The sequence below is a fragment of the Erythranthe guttata genome, chromosome 6, assembly GCF_056151865.1.
Source record: "Erythranthe guttata isolate IM_541 chromosome 6, IM_541, whole genome shotgun sequence".
Taxonomy (NCBI): Eukaryota; Viridiplantae; Streptophyta; class Magnoliopsida; order Lamiales; family Phrymaceae; genus Erythranthe; species Erythranthe guttata.
In genome coordinates this window covers 509,998-529,058 of record NC_142538.1, presented here as the reverse complement: position 1 = coordinate 529,058, position 19,061 = coordinate 509,998, and the positions used below count along the sequence as shown (strand labels likewise).

The following is a 19,061-nucleotide window of genomic DNA, read 5'->3' as shown; positions in this document are numbered from 1 at the left end:
GAAAAATAAAAAATTATATCAAATGCCTTAATTATATTCAACAAAAACTCAATTTCATTATACACTACAAAAAAAGCCTAAAACTTGTTCCTTCCATTCAATGCAAATGGAGGACTTATCAGTACAAACACCAAATTAGAGATACAGATTCTGATTCTATTATACAAAATGGGTAATTGAAGGTGTTATTGGGACATGGTGCTGGAAAACGACGACGTAGCACTCCGGATGAGTTTTTCAGCACCGGAGAGCTGTTCCATCAACTCCATAATTCGGGCCCTGTATTCCCGTGCCTGGCTGACTGCCTCCGCCTCCAGCTCGCCGAGCTGGCAGCACAGCCGTTCCTCAGCCTCCTCCGCCACACTCAGCCGCTCCCACACCCTCATCAGCTCCTCCTTCATTCTCTCCTCCCTCTCCAAACTTTTCTTCAGCTCCCTCTCCAACTCCTCGTTCCTCCGCCGCAGTGCCGCCTCATCGCCGCCCTTCCTTTGCTGCGGCGCCGCCACCGCTGCGGAGGCAATTCCAATGCTCGGAGCCATTTTATTACCAAAAAATATATATATAAGTATCTAGATGCAGAAGTTGTGGGGTTTGCTGATGAGTTCTTTTCCTTTGATTCTGGAAAGAAATGTTGCATGCGTAGTCTTTTATAGCAAAAAAATGTATGTGTCTAGGTTCAATGTATCTGCTCCATCGTTTTAGATTCGTGGCGTCCTTTCGTGCGTGAGGTTGTAATTCATTTTCACACTTTTATTGAAAATTATTCGTATTCGGTATTCAAATTCCTTTTCAATTTCAACTTTTTCTTTAAAAAAATTTATGAATAATTAAAGTTCATTAAAATCTTGTGCAAGTGGAAACGTGTTTCGGATATTTGTAGACGACTTTGTACACTTTCTCATCGCCATCGAATGCGTTCATAAAAATAGTTGCCCCACTTTAAATATAGGGTAAATTACATCTACATTCTTGAAATATACTAAACTAACATTAAAGTTCCTATAGTATTGGTAATTACAACCACCCATTTGAAACAATTATCGGAGCCAATATTTCATGTTCCGGGACTGATATACACTATATTTGTTTTTCGCAGGGCTGTTAAACACTTCTATAGACGAAAATATATAAATCTTATATAAAGTAATAAGGATTTAATAAATGTGAGGAGAGTCGTATCACCCACTAACTATATATTGTCTCCACCAGTACCTGAAACTAATAATCCGTTAGAACTTTAACGGAAAAACTTATCCAATACATTATTTTGTTAGGGCTTCTACAGTGTTTCAGAGAGTGATTGTAATTACGAATACTACAACTACATGAACCTTAAAGTTATTTTAGCATATCTCCAGGGTGTAGGCGTAATTTACCCTTAAATATATGGACCCAAATAATTCAATCAATAGGTCCCAATTTATAATTACTGGGGCCACTTTCACATTATTAAATATAGGGGTAAATTACAAACACCCCCCTGAGGTATGGTCAAATTACAAAAACACCCCTCTTGTTTGGATAATTACAACCACCCCTCAGCTCCTCAAATTTAGTGGAATCTTCGAGATTATATGAAATATTATCACTTTTGTATCCATTTTATACCATTCAAACTCTACATTATGAAGCAAGATGATCATAATATGTGATTTTTAGCTTGTGTATATCAGTTTGTGGTGCATCGGAAACTGTATTTTTACACAAAACGAATACAAACTAGAGCACATTCCACGGAATCTAGATGATTATGTTGAATTTGGCACAATAAGGGTGGAGGTGTAAGAAAAAATCATAGTTGAAGGGGGTAGATGTAATTATCCAAACAAGAGGGGTTTTTTGTAATTTGACCATACCTCAGGGGGGTGTTTGTAATTTACATAGTGTGGTAAGATTCGAATCATTTCTTCTCGATGACTCTATTATTTATATTTATGAAAAAGTAAATGTAATTAATAAAGTAAATGTCAAAGTAGACTGTAGAGTGGTCAAATAGTATAAAAAGGTCAATGGGCCATAAAATAGCCCTGCACCAGACAGATGGACCGGCCCATATATAAATACGGGCCGTACAGACTGAGCCCATCGGGCCGATCTCAGCGGCCCGTCTGAACAGCAGTACTTCACTCTTTCCACCACCGTCTTTTCGTCATTTTGCTTCACGCCAACATTCACTCGCCGCCGATTCGAAAAGATCGCCGGATTTTACCCGGATTTGACGGGCCATATGCTACCCGTTTCTGAGCAATAAACCCGGCCCGCTTAAAAAAAACCATTTGAACTGAGAAGATGACCACCACTCATGCACTGAGAAGAACGTTGCTAAGAGCTCTGAAACCCCGACCATCTTCATCGTCGTGTTCTTCTGTTCAAACAAGCCGGAGTTGTTCGCTGTTTTCACTCAGCAATAATTCTCCAAACCCTCTGATTTCCCCCAATTATTTTCCTTCCCCAAACCCTAACTTCTCACGTAGTAGCATCTTTTGTCGCCGTCTTTCTTCTCTGATTGGGGAGTCTCACGGACCTGCCGCAATTGATTACAGGTGAGCCTTGTTCCTTAAAAAAAAAATATCGACCATTCTATAATGAATTGGTAGTGTGCTTGATTGAATTGGTTGTTTGGTGTCATCCAATTTTTTCTCTCTCTAAATTTGTTTGATTACGATTATAAGAAATATATAAGCTTTTAAGCTTGTTTATGTTGAGAAATCAGTGTGATTAAATTTGCTGAGTGTTTTGGATCATGTACTTTTATACAGCTCTAGGCTGCAGGAAGATGAGTTCAACAGGTTGGCTAATTCCACCATCCACGATCTCCTTGAGAAGCTCGAGGTAATAATTCTGCACGAATTTGAGATTATTGAAAATAACCACCCTCGGAAACAACCTAGAACTTGATGTTTATATTCGTATTATAAATCTTTTATAAAATTTTGTATAAGGTGGCAACTTAGTGCTATCACTTTGCTGCATCTTTCATTGTTGTTTTCTTGCACATTATAACCATGTTTCCGCGAAATCTTCATCGTGTTTATTATCGTTTCTTGTTGAGGAGCACACGTACACTCTCGACGTTGTTCATTTCACTAAAATGAAAATGGTGTACTTATTGTTTAAGTGGTTTTGTTGTCTTATAGGAATATGGCGACTCTGTGGAGATTGATGGGTTCGACGTTGACTACGGGGTGAGATTGAATTGGTGCTGAATCGTTAATCTTTTCCAGCTGTTTTGTGTCTGTCGGTTTCTGATACAACTGTGTTCATTTTGTTTCAGAATGAGGTATTAACCTTGAAGCTTGGTAGTTTGGGAACTTACGTGATAAACAAGCAAACACCGAATAGGCAGATTTGGATGTCATCTCCAGTGAGGTATTAATTTATTAAGCTTAGTCTGTATTTATGTTCTGCGTGCTCACTATTTTTTATAAATGGTGGCTTGATACCGAGGTATGAATTCTTGAGTATATACTGCTTTGTCCTATATTCTTTGGTTGGAAATACGTTGCAGGAAAAAATATTAGCATCTCGATTTTTTTTTTTCTGTAATTGTAGAATTCCTCAAAGTAGGTCCATCTACGAGGTATTTTAGTTCAAACATGAATGCCCTCCAAATGTTCCTATTGGGCTATGTGAACTAAATCACCATTTTGAGATGGAAACTGTTTGTAGATTCAAGTTCCAATAATCTCAATTTTGAGTGAGTTATTATTCGATTCTCAATTTCAAATTGATAATTCTTTGTCTGTACTACATTAAAGTTTGTAAATTTTATCAAATGTATGATCAAAAGTTCGACAGCAAGAAAATCTAGACGTTTGTATCTTGATAAGGGTCCGTGATAGTTTCTCCATTAAGAATTATGGCATATTAATCTGGAAGTAGAGTCGATAGACTGATAGTTAATCAGGAAAAGATTTAATTCCAAGTGTTACTCTCCTTCACCTATAAATCTCATTCATTATACTAATTTTAATTCAATCTGTAATTGCATTGAACTTGCTCTGTGTTTATTTAATTCATGAAATCTCAATTTATTTTGCAGTGGACCCTCTAGGTTCGATTGGGACCAGAATGCTGAAGCTTGGATTTATAGGCGAACTAAAGAAGCCCTGAATAAGCTTTTGGAAACTGAGTTGTCTAATCTGTGTGGGGGATGCATTAGCCTTTCTTAAGTTTCTTTCGAGTGACATTTCGTTGACGTCAAACTTCTCCGTCAAATCTCGTTTTGCTACTCTGGGTACGTCTCTTCACCACATTTCCGAGTTATGTTTGTGTGGTAAGGCAAGAAAATCTTTCAATCGACTGGCCTATAATTTATGTACGTGATTAAATGAAATACGAATAATTAGTTCGTAATCAAATTTGTAGATGATAATAAAATGGAGATGGCGAACATATTGATAAAAACAAGCATATTATCGATTACATGCATCTATTGTTGGATAAGTTTTTACTTTTTAGCAACTGTAATTTTTTCTGTTAATGACATTATGTGGGCCCTATATTCTCTTGCATGATCTACCCCCTCCGCCTCCAGCTCCCCCATCTGCCAGCACAGCCGCTCCTCCGCCTCCTCTGCCACCAGCAGCCGCTCCCGTATACTTTGCAGCTCCTTTTTCATTTTCTCCTCCCTTTCAAGGCTGTGCCTCAGTTCTTTCTCCAACTCTTCATTTCTCTTCTGTAGCATTTCATGACTTTCCGGTGGTGGTGCCGCCTTACCCGGTCGGGAAATTGTTCGATCGGTATCCATGTTTTGTAATACGATAAATATGTAGTAGAAAGGCAGAGATTGGGTGCAATAATACCATGAATAACTATATATAGTAGAAAACGTCGCAAGAATTACGTGTTTTTATACGAGTATCTTGTTTGAATTGACGAAATTGAATTTTTAATTTTTTTCTTCTTCAACAATTTATACTTCCACGACAAGAAATGAAGAATTCGTCGAAGATTGATTATTTCAAATGTTCTTACGTATAACATTTCATTTACCAAACATACATAATGTGGACTACAGACTATTTCATTGCTATGAAATATGAACTTGACTTTTTTGCAATTCTAGAATTTTCGCAAATTTTGTCAATAAGAAAGCCCGAATTAAAGTATGGGCCATTTAGCAGGCCCGAGAAAGATCACAATAAAATTACCCGGCCCATCAGAAACAATACAAAAGTCTATAGGCCCATAGATCTTAAGTAAGCCCATAAATTAATACGTGTGATTAGTGATAATCTCAATTATGACTTTTGCTTTCCTTTTGTTTAGTGTCTATCTACATCATTAATTCATTATTGGTTTAAGATGCGGTGGGTCTACCAAGCATGTTATCTTTGTCGTGTTGTGCCATCACATTTATTTTATTTTTAATCGTGGGTGCGACTTTTTTTTTACATTACAATAAATCATTTATTTGCAGTACGTATCATTTTTTTATTTTTTTTAGTGTCTAATTTTAAATAAAATTAAATTAATATTTTAATTTAAGGAGGGGCATGAATTCTTCATCCCTACATTGTAGTAATTTTGTAATTTGCTTCTAAGTTTTAATTTCCATCATTTATTCTGATTCGGTCAGCATTGGGCCCACTTGCCACAATCGATGTGTGCTGTAATGTTTTTTGAAGGCTGAAATAGGAAATTTTAAAATAGAAATAAAACACAAGCACAAATTATGAGAATAACAACTAATCATTTCTACAACTTCACGTCATGTATTATAAAAGCTTCAAAGCAATTAACATTATGCAACTGAATTATGTTAAAAATATAAATATAAAAGTCGATAAAATTACATCATGGACGCGTTACAAGTTACAACTGAATTATCAATTTAAAGAATATTATATATTTTAAAAAATAAAATAATAATTATTGTTGCATATGGGTCATAAAGATATGTTCGAATCAACATCAAATGATTCTTAGCTACAAATGAACATTGAAAAAAAAAAAAGAGAAAAAAAAGGGAAGCTATTTCACTTTTTTTTTTTGACATCAAGCTTTTTCACATTTTGGAAATTATTTATATTTCCCGATAAGAATATACTTAATTAATTAGTAATTCAACAAAAAGAAATAATTAATAATATACCAAACTTTATGTGAAATAATATATATATGTTTATAAATATAAAATGTATATATAAACCATAAAAACAGCTTTTGTCACTCTCTCTCTCTCTCTCTCTCTCTCTCTCTCACTGCAAGTAGTCTACGCAATCTCTCTCTCTCTCTCTCTCTCTCTCCTCTCTTTCTCTCTCTAAAATCTCTGCCAAATTTTGATCTCGAGACTCGGCTATAATTCCAGAAATCATGTTGTCTCAAGTAAGTTGTATTGTATTTGATTAAATCATTTTCAGTTCGTCATTTCAAAATCACCATTTACACTGCTGAATCTCGATATACTGTCATTTTTTTAGTGATTATCGGAGTTTTCTTTTTCCCTTACTTTCCTGTTCAATCAGTTGGTCGAACTTGAAATTGTGAGTGGGAATAGTTATGGGCTGTTCTTAATCGAGATTCTCGATCCGTTCTGTAATTTTTTAATTTTTAATTTTTTAATTTTTAAATTCTCGACAAGCCGGAATGTTTTTGAATCTCGAATCTAGAAACTTTTTGATGCTGTTTGTGTATTTCTCCAGAATCGATATATTTTCTGCTGCATGACTGTAAAACCACATCATGCAACATTCAGCTGTATATCAATGATTAGCCCTAGTGTTCAATTTTTAATTTTAATTGTTTTTCTGTTCAATTAATTATATGCTTTATTTATTTATTTATTTATTTTTCTGGCGTTTATTTCAGGTGTACATACACATATATATATAGAGGCATGCATTAGGTAACTCGCCTCTGGGAAAAACCATTACTATAGATTTGCCACTGAGTTTTTTGAGTCGATCTCTCAAATTTTGGATCCATAATTTCATGGTATACTTGAAGGTGGGAACCCAGGGCTGAGATTTGGTTAAAAAAAATAAAGAAAATGGATTTGCACAATTATCCTTCCCAGGGTGAAAATGGAAGGTTTGAGCAAATCCTCAACCAGTTTCTCTTAAAAAGCCTGCACATTATATTAGACTCGAGGGTTCCAGCAAACCGCCCATCTAGTCGAAGCGGAGAAATAAAAAAGAGTGATAAATGGTTCAATTTAGCATTAGGCGATCGCCCCTCAGCCATGGATAGCCTGAGTTTTTGGAATAGAACTTTAATGGAACCAATGATAATCGATATTATACTCGTCAGAGAATCACCAAACTCTTCACACACTATGTTGTCGAACGATGTCTTCACAGAGACAGTCGTAGAAAGATGGATAGTTCAGCACGAGTCTCAAAGTCAAAGGTCAACGCCCCCTCAAACTAGCGATTACAAGAAGACGTATAAAAAGTCAATCATATTGCTTCGCTCAGTTTACTCAATGCTGAGGCTCCTCCCAGCTTACAAAGCCTTTCGGAAAAAAAGCTCCTTAAAGCAGAGCTGTAATTTCGATATTAATTACAAAGTCTGCTCGTTTAGTTCTCCGTTTTCAAGAGATGAGGAACATTCAATGAAGAAGTACAGTTTTGTCCCTGTCGAAGCTCAACAAGGCCGTCTCTCTGTATCAGTAATTTATCGCGAAGATTTATCCGATTTTAATCTCGATGCTTTCGTATCTTGTCCTTTGGAGATCATTACTGATTATGTGGGCAGCCCTCTTACCGATCCTATGAGGGCATTTTCGATAAGAGAAAATCATCACTCAGCTCCTTCAAGAAGGCACAGCTGGACAAGTGGTGGTCTTCATAGGGATGTTTCTTTGCTACATAATCATAATCAACCACTCAGTGGCTCTCCACCTTTATATCGCTCGCCGTACGAGTATTCACACTCACCTACTGACGCATACATTAATAAGAATCAGAATCAACGGCTCACATCTTTTCAAAAAACTTCATCGGAGGATTTGCTTTCTCCACCGTTGTCTTCTTCTCCTTCTCCATCTCCGCCTACGTATTTCTCCGGTGGGAATATTCAGAGCCGTCCGGTGAGTATTCCTCATCCGATGATGAGCAGAAGTCCTAAATATCTTTCTCCTAATTTATCTGATCCAAGTAGGCATCATTCTCTTCCGCCTCTATCGCCTAGAAACACGAAGTATGATCCTTCGTCACATGAGTCCTCGTCTGGAATAAGATCCATGAGAAATACTCCGATAAGTCTTGGCCAGAAGGTATATATATCTATATATCATGCCTTTTTTTTTCTAGGAGTTCATCGTGGTTTCTACTTGTTGAGTATTTATTTACGTGTGTGTGTGTGTTTCTATAGGTGTCACGAGATGCCAAAGAGGATTCGGGGCGGTTTTCGAGTTTGCTGTCTTCGAGTAGTTCTCCACGTGTAGGATTCTCGAGGAGCTCCAGCAGATTGTCTTTTCAGGATGACTTTGGCGATTGTGATTTTTCGTGTCCTTTTATTGTGGATGATGTGGACCCTCCTGATATGCAAATGAGGTAAGAAATGCTTGGAATTAAAATTTCCCATATTAACTGTACATAAAGAAAAACGTGACGTCGTCTTGTATTATTGTGTAGTTCACTTTCTGGTTTTAACCGTACATTTGAAGTGGGACACTGGAAATCCAACTATCGTTTTTACTTTCTAGGGCTCCGAATATAACTTCACTGGAATGATATTTGTTGAAGTAGTTATCTCTACCTATTATGCTTGCATCACTTTTTGTTCGATATATTGATTTTGTTCCGATTTTAAGAGTCCCTGGTGCAACATTGATGCTAAAATAGTGATGCATTACATAATACCCACTCATCATCTATCTGGAATAACTATTTTGTGTCACAAGAACGAGATGTTCTAGGATTTCATGAATTTTCTCGATCAAGGTCTTAAAGATTCTCCCATTTTAGAACACTGCAATAGCTCAAACATTTTCGTAGTTGTCTGTTTTTTTTTCCCTTGATTTCTGGAGATAGTGTAGTTTTGAAGTTCGTGATGTTAACAGAATCTCAGTCAAAGTTTAACCTGAATTGCCAAAACTATAAACGACGATATATTATCACGAAACCTCTTCAGATTGGCTTCACTGTGAGTCTCATAAAATATAGAAAATAGTCTAATTTAGCCTGCATTTTTACTGTATTGATACTTTTTGCTAAACGACGATATTTCCAATCTGCTTTAGGATTCCCCACCTATTTTTCTATAAGATATATCTCAGCTCGTGAAACATGAGTATAAATAACTGTGATATTGGCTTTTATATCCCAGTCCAATAGTTTTTAGCCATTTTTCCAGAATTTACTTTTGTTTCCTATGAACTTACTATACATATTAAATAATGGTGATTTAAATATCATTGTTCTGTTCACCTCAAATTCCCTCCCTTTCTATATCAAGTGATCTAAAAAAGCATTTGCTCACCACAATTTAGTTTCCGTTTTTTTTTCTTTCTCGTTTTCAATGCAGTCCAAATCTGGATGCGAGAAACAGTTCAGAAGTTTCTTCACAGACATCTTCAACAGCGAAGAAATCTCAGGATGCAGCTGTAGGTGCCCTTGTCCACATGCTCCGAACAGCTCCTCCTCTTCGTCAAGATTCTAGCTGTTATAATTCTTCTCAATCCTCCAAAATCGAAATGGAGGGTGAAATTGGAGCTGCCTCTGAATTTTTCAACCCTCGTAAAACCTCTGACGCCCTTGAAGAACTCAAGACTTATAAAGAAATGAAAAATCTGCTACTTTCAAAGAGTAATGCTCATATGGCTGGCAAGGGAAAAATCGAGAACTAACAATTTGTGTTTGTAACATTGCCGTTTTAAGTTAAATTTAGCTTGTATAGATTGTTCTTGATAGTTTTTTTTTTTTTTTTAGATGAATTAATTTGCATTTATATCAGCTGTGTCATTACAGTTTCGGGCTTATTGGTGGCGGTAGTTTTTAAGACATGCAAATACGGTTCATGTCTTTTTTTTAGACAGCATTTGTGTAGAACACAGAACCAGTGGAACTCTGTACATAATATGGTAAAAGCTAACAACATTTGCTGGCTATTTATTGAATAATCTGGTTGTCAATTCTTGTTGTACTAGTAGCTTGAATATAGAAGTGATTAAATTCATGTGTAACTCAAATTTGCTTGATATTAGTATGTATTTACATATTTTGAAGTATTTGTATTTGTTCAATGTAATGCTAAGAGTTCATACACAAGTGTGAGATATAGTAGACCGGGCCGTTTCTCCCGTTGTTCGGACAGCTGAAGACATCCAACGAATGTCTTTGTTCGTATAATGTCTTTGTTTTACGTATACAAATATTAAAGAACAATCATACGATTAGAACAACTTACAAAATTATACAGTGCCCATGTAAATGAATTCATTACAGCCAAAATATAAAAACACTCGTATCTTCCTATAAACAAAATATTGATTGGTGATAATAAACATATCTCTAACAACAAAACTAAATATTGTCGAATCACAATACCCAACTGTGCATTCTGAAAAAAAAAAAACGAGAGATTATCGAACTCCGACAACGAAAGAACACATTTACTGAAATGTTAGGGTTTAAAGTTGGAGAAAACTAATTTTCATCAACTATATAATAAAAGTAGGTAAATTCCACTTTCCCCCTTGTACTTTGGCTCGATATTACTTTACCGCCTTCTAGACTCGATTGTATTGATTTACCCCGTGTACTTGAAAAATTGTCTCAATGTGACCCTCGCTGTTAGTTGTCAGACATTTAAGCTTAACACCGTATGGTTTCAGCTCTGAAATTACATAAACACCACCCCTCACAGTTTAAATAATTATTAAAAAACAAAAAGAAAAATTAAAAAATAATTTTTTTTTCAAGATAACAAGAAAGCATAGTCCACGACGACAACCACAATTTAATTTTAAAATTTTAATTTTTTTTAATAATTATTTAAACTGAGATGGGTGGTTTTTTTGTAATTTTTAGACTTAGATCAGACCGTCTTAAAATCAAATGTCTAAAAACTAACCACGATGGCCACATTGAGACAATTTTTCAAGTACAGGGTCAAACCGATGCAATTGAGAGTAGAAGGGGTGAAGTGATATCAAGCCAAAGTACAAGGAAAATTGGAATTTACCATAAATGTAAAGCCCTATACGTGGAATTCCACCACTCCGAATATTTCATTCATTTTCTCAAATTTGAAAATTTTGGAACCCAAATAAAAACAAATAATTTTCAATACCAAAGCTCTCCATGGAGGTATATTCTCTGTATTCTTCTTGTTCGCATAAACTATGATAGTACGACACAACAAGTGTCGTTTCTTTTCTGTTTTGGTGTTTACGTAATATTCTCCAACTTTCTGTTTGTATATATGCGTTCATAGTCGCAGGATTGGAATGTACATTTTGCAGATGAGAATTACGCTCGAGGTTTTGAATTTGCAGCAACATTTCGTTCTCGCTCCGTTCGCTTCGATTTGTACGTAATTTGCAATATTTGTTCAATTCTGTTGTTTTTCATTCTGCGATAAATATTTGCTTTGTTGGGGAAACTATCTGATTGTTTGTTCGGCGAGTGAGCGTAAATCAACTGCTATTTTATGATTTTTGTGTAGTCTCGTTTCCCCCGGAAGTGAACAGTACTATTTATTTGCTTTTTCTGGAAGTAATTTTGTTTTCATGTTTCATCCTTTATGTAGCTGATTCACTGGTTGTGATCTGTTTGGTGTACGATTTTGTGTATGTCATGTCATTGGTTGAAAACCTTTCGTTACTACTGGAGCTCTTGCGATATGCTCTGATACTGATAAAGCTAGGGTGATTAGGAGATCTAATGGCCTAAAACTAACAAAAGAGAGTCACATGAAGTCGATAAGTAAAGATGATTGGCAATTTCTTGAATGGACCTTCTATTCTCTGTCCGTGAATCCTTTGTTGGACCTTGTATTATGGAGGAATTCATCTAGAAAGTTTGTCTTACTAGCAGTTATCTATCGAAATATATTATACTTGTTTCTACTGCACATGTTAAATGGGCACAATGAAAGAGTCTAGAGAAATAGTGAAGAATTTATACTACGCTAAGTGTTTTCCATCTCATTGTGAAATTTTACCTTGACTGCTGATTATTGCGAGTCGCAAAACCGTTTTGCAGATATTGGCATAATTGGAGCTTTATGTATCACAAGTCTGACATTCTAAAACTCACGGTGTATTTAATATATGGGGTCATGCAATACCTCAGTTTGGCAGTCCTGCTATTTTATACAAAATAGGACTCTCGATAGGCATCTTCAGTGTCAGGTTCTGATGTGTTTTGTCTTGTTTGTCTCATTTCAGTTCTGATTTATTGATCTTGGGATTGCACATGAGGAGAGAGTTGGAGAAGCCCAAAACCTTGGACGGCATGCTCTTGAATTTTGGTATGTAAACTTAAACTTCTTACTTATTCCAGGTACCTTACATCTATGTATAACATATCACTATAGTTCATATAAACCCAAGCTTATAAGTTGTTACAACTGACATAACATGGAGGCTTCAAGGTCAATACAATGGCCTGCTCTTGAATTTTGGTATGTAAACTTAAACTTCTTACTTATTCCAGGTACCTTACATCTATCTATAACACTATCACTATAGTTCATATAAATCCAAGCTTATAAGTTGTTACAACTGACATAACATGGAGGCTTCAAGGTCAATACAATGAAGAAAAAACACTCCTACTTTAATTTAGTTGCTTGCTGTATGTATATGTAGACTCATCAATTTTCTGGGAAATTCTGGAGCCTGGAAAGTCTTGAGTAAACTCCGTCACTAGCTGCTGCTAGACTTGCATGTGTACCCATTTGAACTACTTTCCCCTTATCCATAACAAATATGGTATCTGAGTCTATTACAGTTGACAGCCTGTGTGCGACTGTGACATGTGTCGTTCTCTGTTTTAGTCCTTTCAGAGCATAGATGATAGCTCTTTCGGATTCGGCGTCAAGTGCACTTGTAGCTTCATCGAGAAGCATTATTGCTGGATTTTTCAGTAGAGCCCTAGCAATAGCTATCCTTTGCTTCTGGCCACCTGAAAGTTGGCATCCTTTTTCCCCTACCGATGTGTCATATCCTCTAGGCAGATTGCTTATCACTTCATGTATGTTTGCATCCATTGATGCCTGTATGATTTCTGCTTCAGAAGCCCCTTCATTCCCATAGCATATATTATCTCTAATTGAGCAACTGAAGAGAAGTGGCTCCTGCTGCACCAAGCCAATTTGTGTTCTCAACTTCCTCAGATTATAACTTCTAATATCCTCCCCGTCAATTAGTAGTACTCCTTCTTTGACATCGTAAAACCGGAGCAGCAGTGCTAGAACTGAAGACTTCCCGGCTCCACTTGGTCCAACAAGAGCAACCTTTGATCCAGGTTCAATTTTCAAGTTGAAGTTGTCAAGTACAGTCACTTCTGCTCTTGAGGGATATGAAAAATGGACATTTCGAAATTCTATCTCCCCCTTAATGCTCTCGTATGGTGATTTCCTTGGTTCGTCTGGCTCAATCTCAGTCTGTCGATCAAGAGTTTCAAATACAGGTGTAAGTATGCTGATGGCAGAGAAAACAGTAGGTATAAGCGTCCACAGTTCTGTAATTGATGGTACTGTGAGAGAGAATATCTGGTATGATCTTATTCCATCCTCAAAGCTGGCTTGTCTTCTCTCGACGAGGATAGTTGTATACCATAATGCTACAGCATGAGCAATATTCCATAAACAGAGGGATACACCTTGAATGATTCCATATTTGACACTTTGTATCCTGCTTTTCGTCAGTGGCTTCTCCAAAATAATCTTTGCCTTTTCACTTACATGCTCTTCCTGGCAAAAAGAGGCAATGGTTCTTATGTTGGATGCTGATTCAGAAGCAAGGGCAACCAGTTCTGAATAAGCAGCATTATTACCACTTGAAAATCCTTTTGCCGACTTAGCTTGAATTAGCCCACCGATGAAGTGGCAGGGCATCACAGCCCAAGCGACTAAACCCATTCTCCAGTTGACTTTGATGCTGACTATTGTTGCAATCAATATGGAGGAGATGCATTGAACAATAACAGACATACGGTCGGAAATAACGGTCTTGACTGTGGATGTCTCATTGATAACCCGTGATGTAACTGATCCCACACTGTTTTCAGGCTTCTCAAACCAAGCCAATTCATTTCGTAGTATATCTGCAAGATATAATTGCTCCTTATGATGCAAGTGGTTGTTGTTAAAGTTCTCACACTGATGGAGTAGTTATACACGATCTAGATTGGGAAGGAATATCATACCTGAATATAAAGCTTGCCTTAGGTTTGTCATTGCCTTCTCTCCAATTACTCCAAATAAGTAATGCTGCAAAGTGTGGGCAATCAATGAGAGAAATCCTACCGCCGAAAAAATTAATGAGTATACTCCTACTTTCTGCTCTGGATCGTTTTTGTAGTATGCCACTCCTATAGTTATGATGAAGAATCCAAAAACAGGTTTAGAGATCCCTGCAAAAGCTGCTGCAGAAGAGCCGATGGCAATCTTTACAACCTCTCTCTTCTTTAAGCCAAACCAGATCCTGAAGAATATAGAATTTTCAGTTCTTTCCTTCAGTTCCTCTTTCTTGTGAGGGGTTTGTGGAATTCTGTTTTCTTCCATAGTTTCATCAGATTGGTCCAGGAGCTGAGATGAAATCCGTGTCTGTATACTTGGTCCGCCTTCTATTGAATCCTCTACCCTGTAACATGACCAGTTAAAACTGTTATTTCAGTTTATTATTACTAAGCAATAATAAGCAACTTTAGTCTGCTATGAACCTTGTATCACTTTCTTGATTGATATTCTGTATTTCAAACAAGTTATTGTAAAACTTGTTGTTGGTTAGCAAGTAATCATGTGTTCCCGTCTCTGCAACTATTCCATTTTCTACAACAGCGATCATATCTGCATTTACAATGGTGGATAATCTGTGGGCAATTAAGATGACTGTCCTCCCCTGCATTGCTGCCTCAATGGCTGTTTGAACTATCTTTTCTGATTCTGTGTCAAGGGCACTGGTGGCTTCATCTAGTAAGAGAATTGGAGGATTCTTTAGGATGGCTCGAGCTATTGCAATTCTCTGTTTCTGACCACCTGATAATTGGACGCCCCTTTGTCCAACCTAGTGCAACAATTAAGCTACTTCAGCATAGATGAAATTCTCGAATTTGAATGCAATGGCATATTATTATATGTATTTACACATAAATAAAATGATATTGAAAGGTTTTAAAGTTGTAACTTATCTGACCTCAGTCAAGTATTGGTCCGGAAACTGGGATATGAAAGAGTGCGCATTAGCCATTTGAGCTGCTTTCTGGATCTGATCATCATCTGCATTGGGGTTTCCTGCCTTAATGTTGTCTTTGATGATTCCAGAAAATAGTGATGGCTCCTGTGAAACTAGTCCTATGTTTCTCCTGAGAGACTTTAGATCAAGATCCTTGATATTGTGGTTATCAACGAGAATCTCACCTGAGGGGTGTGGACGCAGTTAGGCTTCCGAGTATCCTTGAAGGTATTTTAATTGACATACAATATAAACTGTCTTGTTCTCTTTACGGAGTGCATAGAAAGCATAGCACCGGAGAAGGCATTAAAAAAATAAAAGATAGCTTATTTGCATCTTAGGTCTACCTTTTACAGGGTCGTAAAATCTTGTTATTAGTGACATGATGGTGCTCTTGCCGCACCCACTGCTTCCAACAAGCGCTACTACTTTTCCTGCTGGGATTGACAATGAAAAACCTTGAAGAACTAAAGTTCCTTTCCTGGATGGATAAGCAAAATGCAAATCGTATATATCTATGCTGCCGTTGATCTGGTCCAGTGTCTTTGCCTCATTATTGCTGTATATTAATGGCTTTCTTTTGATCACCTCAAAGACTTCCTTTCCTGCAGCTTTTGCTTGATTGAAGATTTGCATATCTGGTGCAGCATATGTGAGTGATCTGGAATTGTAAAGGGGAAATGGCTTTAATGTGGTGTGATTTGTGAATGAACACTGGATAAAACGTAGTGATAGTCATAGCATAACGGAAGTATTTTGTTTCTTACATAGCTCCAAAGAGAATGCTCATAACTGCAGCAATAACATCTCCTCCACGCGCTCTCCCTGCTGTCACAACAACGGCTCCAACCCATACAATAAGTGCCCAAGAACAGAATGTTACAATCTGGAACATACCTGTCCCAAACCCCTTTATGAATGCCTCATTCTTGCTTATGCCTATCTGCTTTGCTAAACAATCTGAGAATGATTTAATTGCTGATTTCTCTCCAACGAATGCAAACACAGTTTTGATGTGGGAAATTGACTGTCATATGGCAGGGAAAGAATATCTCTATGTAAATTTGACTTAAATTTCCAGAAAGTTAGCATACGTGTTTAAGGATTCCAATGAATTATTGATGATGATATTGATTATTTACCTGTTCTACCATTGCAGTAGCCTCCGACATGAATGCCATCCTTGTTACTGAAAGGGCATTCATTTTTGTTGTATAAGTAGCACCAATTATGAGAATCATGGGGACAACAAACAATGCTAGAAGTGACACTTCCCAGCAGCATATAAGAGCAATCAGGACGCCGGAAAAAAAAGTCGCAAAGCATGATAGGAAATGTCCCAACTGTCAGCCAGAGATAATTGTAAGTCGAAATCAGATCATATTTTGTTGATTTATGTTTGTTCTCTGATTTTATTTGTGAAAAATTATGTGGTGCTAGCATGTCTTGTTGAACCCTTTTCTGCATATGAAATTTGTTATAAAGTTGATGATTCTTGTTGAAATCAAGTTAGGTGAAGGCCAGGTGCAGGTAGCGAAATGCTTTCTGAACAAAATATGCTAAGATCACAACAGTTTCATTTTGAATAAGTGACGCATGCAGTCGACTCGCGTTAGTTACCTTCTCACCAATTGCGTCCTGAATGATTGACATGTGACTGCTTATACCACTGATTATTTTTCCACTCGTTAAATCGGTATCAAAGGCCCCAATCTCTTGGCTAAGGACTGCTTTCAGAAATCTTAATCTTAAGCGTCTTACTTGTCTTTCACTTGCATACATCCAACAACCTACCTCTGCATTTAAAATAACAACTCTATTTAAGAGAAATATTTGCTGTATTAGTTTTATTCCCACATAAAATGATCATCTCCCTTTGGTTGGATCATTGACCATCTTGTAAGTTGACATCCTTAGGTTTTATCACAGAGTTCGTTTATTCGTCTACTTTATTGAACTGTAGTATAGCCATGAAAGTTACCTAGTATTCCAGCTGGAAATGTAGCGAAAGCCATGTACCAGACATATGGAATAACCTGGTCAAAGCAGAAAGGATATAAGACTCCGTTATTACTTGTATATTCAGAACAGAGAAGAATCAGAAGAAATAAACTTGAATAGTTTGAGCAGTTTAGTACGCAATGTACCTACCTTTTTAAGAGCATTAACCATTTCATCGGTATCATCGATGTGATTACCAAAGGCATCAAGAGCTTTGCCTAGTAGAAGAAACCCGATGGGTTGGGCAAGGCCGTGGACAATGGAACCTAAGGTACCGAGACACATCAAAATCCAGTCTAACTGATCTGCCTGGCTCAAAAGTTGATAGAATGACAAGGTTTGAGAGGCAACGTCCTTTTTCGACATCTCCGTTTCATCTCGATCCTCATCTGTAATTAGCATACTTCCCAATATTTGAGCAGTTGATATTTTGCAGCTTGAAGTTTGCATGCAGTGTGCTGTTGATATGCTGGATTTAACTCTGATTTAAATAGATTTTATGATTCCTATGCTGACAAGGAATATTTCCTGGATATCCCTTGGTGTTGTAATATAGTTATCGGGTTTTTCCTCTTATGGTGACATCCTGGTTCGATGTTGATAGCTGCTCGTTCGCAAAAGGACACACAAAACAAAACAGAAGCTGTTAGTTTACTGAAAGTTTGTTATATAATATGGACTTGGAACGGGTATCTGATACCGGTTATTCTAGCATCAGGAATTTATTCTCTTCAGTTATTTCTTTGTGAACAGAAACCTTAATTTTTTGTGGCGTTACCAGTAACCAAACGTCGCCTTAATTTTTCCAAAGCGATGCACCGATGCAGTTTGACAATTCCTATTTTAGTATGAGATCCAAGTAGAAAATCTAGAATATTTGAGTACTATTATAGTATTATTAGTAACGAGATTTTTTTTATCCAGATTCCAAATTCCAGGAGTTCGGGAGACGACGTAGTGACAACTATAAACTTAGAATCTGGACTTGTTGATTAATCACATTGGACAAGGAAATCAGGCTGAAAGGTAAAAAACAGTCTACGTATTATTCATGGTCAAATTCTGCATTTCATTCATTAATAATATTTTTAATGACTAATAACTCAGGTTATGGAGTGAAAGATGTACAGGTGTGTGAGTTTTTTCGTCGGAGAGGACAGACGAAATTAAGGATGACAAGGTGGTGCGTCGTTGTTCGTTGAGCATCGGCTATCCCTGCTGTTGGCCCTTTCATTTTAGGTAATGTAATGCTTGGTAAGATTTATATACCTCCAAATCTCCATTACCATCCTTATTATTACAACTTTTAGCTTAAAAAAAAAGATAAAATAAAAAATCAAATCCTATTACAAATGAGCCTCAAATATACATTTCATTTCACTTTAGTCCCTCATCATCTTTAAAGTGTACCAATTTCATTCCTTATATAATCCAAAATCGTCCCAATTGAATCACATATTTTAAAGGTATGTTACTATGTTTAGTAGTATATCAAAGAGAATTTAAAGATAGAGAATTTTTTTTCCTTTCACTTAATAGTTAATTCATATCATAGATATGTTAATCTAAAGAAAGCTACCTTAACTGATCAATAATTAAATTTGAAAAAATCGTCTGAAAAATCTTTCCAGACCAGTCCTCTGATGATGTCTTTATTTATTTATTTATTTTTTATTATTATTATTACAGCCAAGTCAAAAATTCAAAT

At 36.6% G+C, this 19,061-nt stretch overlaps 4 protein-coding genes and 1 long non-coding RNA gene across 6 annotated transcripts; 3 read left to right on the top strand and 2 right to left on the bottom strand.

Moving 5' to 3' along the window:
- Positions 1–13: 13 nt before the first annotated feature.
- On the bottom strand, positions 14–728 carry LOC105964774 (protein RESPONSE TO LOW SULFUR 3-like). Its single transcript, XM_012989282.2, has one exon. The coding sequence runs from the start codon at positions 537–539 to the stop codon at positions 186–188; it is 354 nt and encodes a 117-aa protein (XP_012844736.2). The 5' UTR covers positions 540–728; the 3' UTR covers positions 14–185.
- Positions 729–2,047: 1,319 nt separating this feature from the next.
- On the top strand, positions 2,048–4,914 carry FH (frataxin-like protein). 2 transcript variants are annotated; one of them, XR_001173306.2, is made up of 6 exons: positions 2,048–2,543; positions 2,760–2,832; positions 3,138–3,185; positions 3,275–3,369; positions 4,043–4,237; positions 4,538–4,914. XR_001173306.2 is itself a non-coding variant. In XM_012988328.2 (5 exons), the coding sequence occupies exons 1-5, from the start codon at positions 2,290–2,292 to the stop codon at positions 4,170–4,172; spliced, it is 600 nt and encodes a 199-aa protein (XP_012843782.1). In that variant the 5' UTR covers positions 2,048–2,289; the 3' UTR covers positions 4,173–4,425. The 2 variants fall into 2 exon arrangements, 1 of the variants encoding a protein (XP_012843782.1); XM_012988328.2 differs by lacking the exon at positions 4,538–4,914 and having other exon boundaries at positions 4,043–4,425.
- Positions 4,915–6,146: 1,232 nt separating this feature from the next.
- Positions 6,147–10,081, top strand: ATG13 (Autophagy-related protein 13). The gene is made up of 4 exons (XM_012988343.2): positions 6,147–6,330; positions 6,814–8,221; positions 8,320–8,501; positions 9,475–10,081. Exons 2-4 carry the CDS (start codon positions 6,995–6,997, stop codon positions 9,794–9,796), a joined length of 1,731 nt encoding a protein of 576 aa, XP_012843797.2. The 5' UTR covers positions 6,147–6,330; positions 6,814–6,994; the 3' UTR covers positions 9,797–10,081.
- Positions 10,082–11,293: 1,212 nt separating this feature from the next.
- Positions 11,294–18,689, top strand: LOC105963878 (uncharacterized). The gene is made up of 5 exons (XR_001173307.2): positions 11,294–11,480; positions 12,341–12,423; positions 16,512–16,714; positions 18,278–18,379; positions 18,461–18,689. It is a non-coding gene; the product is annotated as an uncharacterized LOC105963878 (long non-coding RNA).
- LOC105963869 (ABC transporter B family member 19) lies at positions 12,470–18,236 on the bottom strand. Its single transcript, XM_012988353.2, has 10 exons — positions 17,504–18,236; positions 17,334–17,388; positions 16,973–17,148; positions 16,495–16,695; positions 16,120–16,379; positions 15,700–16,013; positions 15,314–15,537; positions 14,841–15,184; positions 14,325–14,761; positions 12,470–14,222 (listed from the first exon to the last, which is right to left on the bottom strand). Exons 1-10 carry the CDS (start codon positions 17,801–17,803, stop codon positions 12,769–12,771), a joined length of 3,765 nt encoding a protein of 1,254 aa, XP_012843807.2. The 5' UTR covers positions 17,804–18,236; the 3' UTR covers positions 12,470–12,768.
- Positions 18,690–19,061: the final 372 nt, after the last annotated feature.

What these genes read in the sequence shown, in the direction of transcription:
- LOC105964774 (XM_012989282.2), bottom strand. Translation starts at nt 539, where the DNA reads ATGGCTCCGAGCATTGGAATTGCCTCCGCAGCGGTGGCGGCGCCGCAG.
- FH (XM_012988328.2), top strand. Translation starts at nt 2,290, where the DNA reads ATGACCACCACTCATGCACTGAGAAGAACGTTGCTAAGAGCTCTGAAA. An exon ending in GGTTCGACGTTGACTACGGG is followed by an intron (nt 3,186 to 3,274) that starts GTGAGATTGAAT and finishes ATTTTGTTTCAG; the next exon opens with AATGAGGTATTAACCTTGAA. An exon ending in TGGATGTCATCTCCAGTGAG is followed by an intron (nt 3,370 to 4,042) that starts GTATTAATTTAT and finishes TTTATTTTGCAG; the next exon opens with TGGACCCTCTAGGTTCGATT.
- ATG13 (XM_012988343.2), top strand. Translation starts at nt 6,995, where the DNA reads ATGGATTTGCACAATTATCCTTCCCAGGGTGAAAATGGAAGGTTTGAG. An exon ending in CGATAAGTCTTGGCCAGAAG is followed by an intron (nt 8,222 to 8,319) that starts GTATATATATCT and finishes GTGTTTCTATAG; the next exon opens with GTGTCACGAGATGCCAAAGA. An exon ending in CCTCCTGATATGCAAATGAG is followed by an intron (nt 8,502 to 9,474) that starts GTAAGAAATGCT and finishes TTTTCAATGCAG; the next exon opens with TCCAAATCTGGATGCGAGAA.
- LOC105963869 (XM_012988353.2), bottom strand. Translation starts at nt 17,803, where the DNA reads ATGCAAACTTCAAGCTGCAAAATATCAACTGCTCAAATATTGGGAAGT. An exon ending in TGGTTAATGCTCTTAAAAAG is followed by an intron (nt 17,389 to 17,503) that starts GTAGGTACATTG and finishes TGCTTTGACCAG; the next exon opens with GTTATTCCATATGTCTGGTA. An exon ending in CTACTGCAATGGTAGAACAG is followed by an intron (nt 16,380 to 16,494) that starts GTAAATAATCAA and finishes GCCATATGACAG; the next exon opens with TCAATTTCCCACATCAAAAC.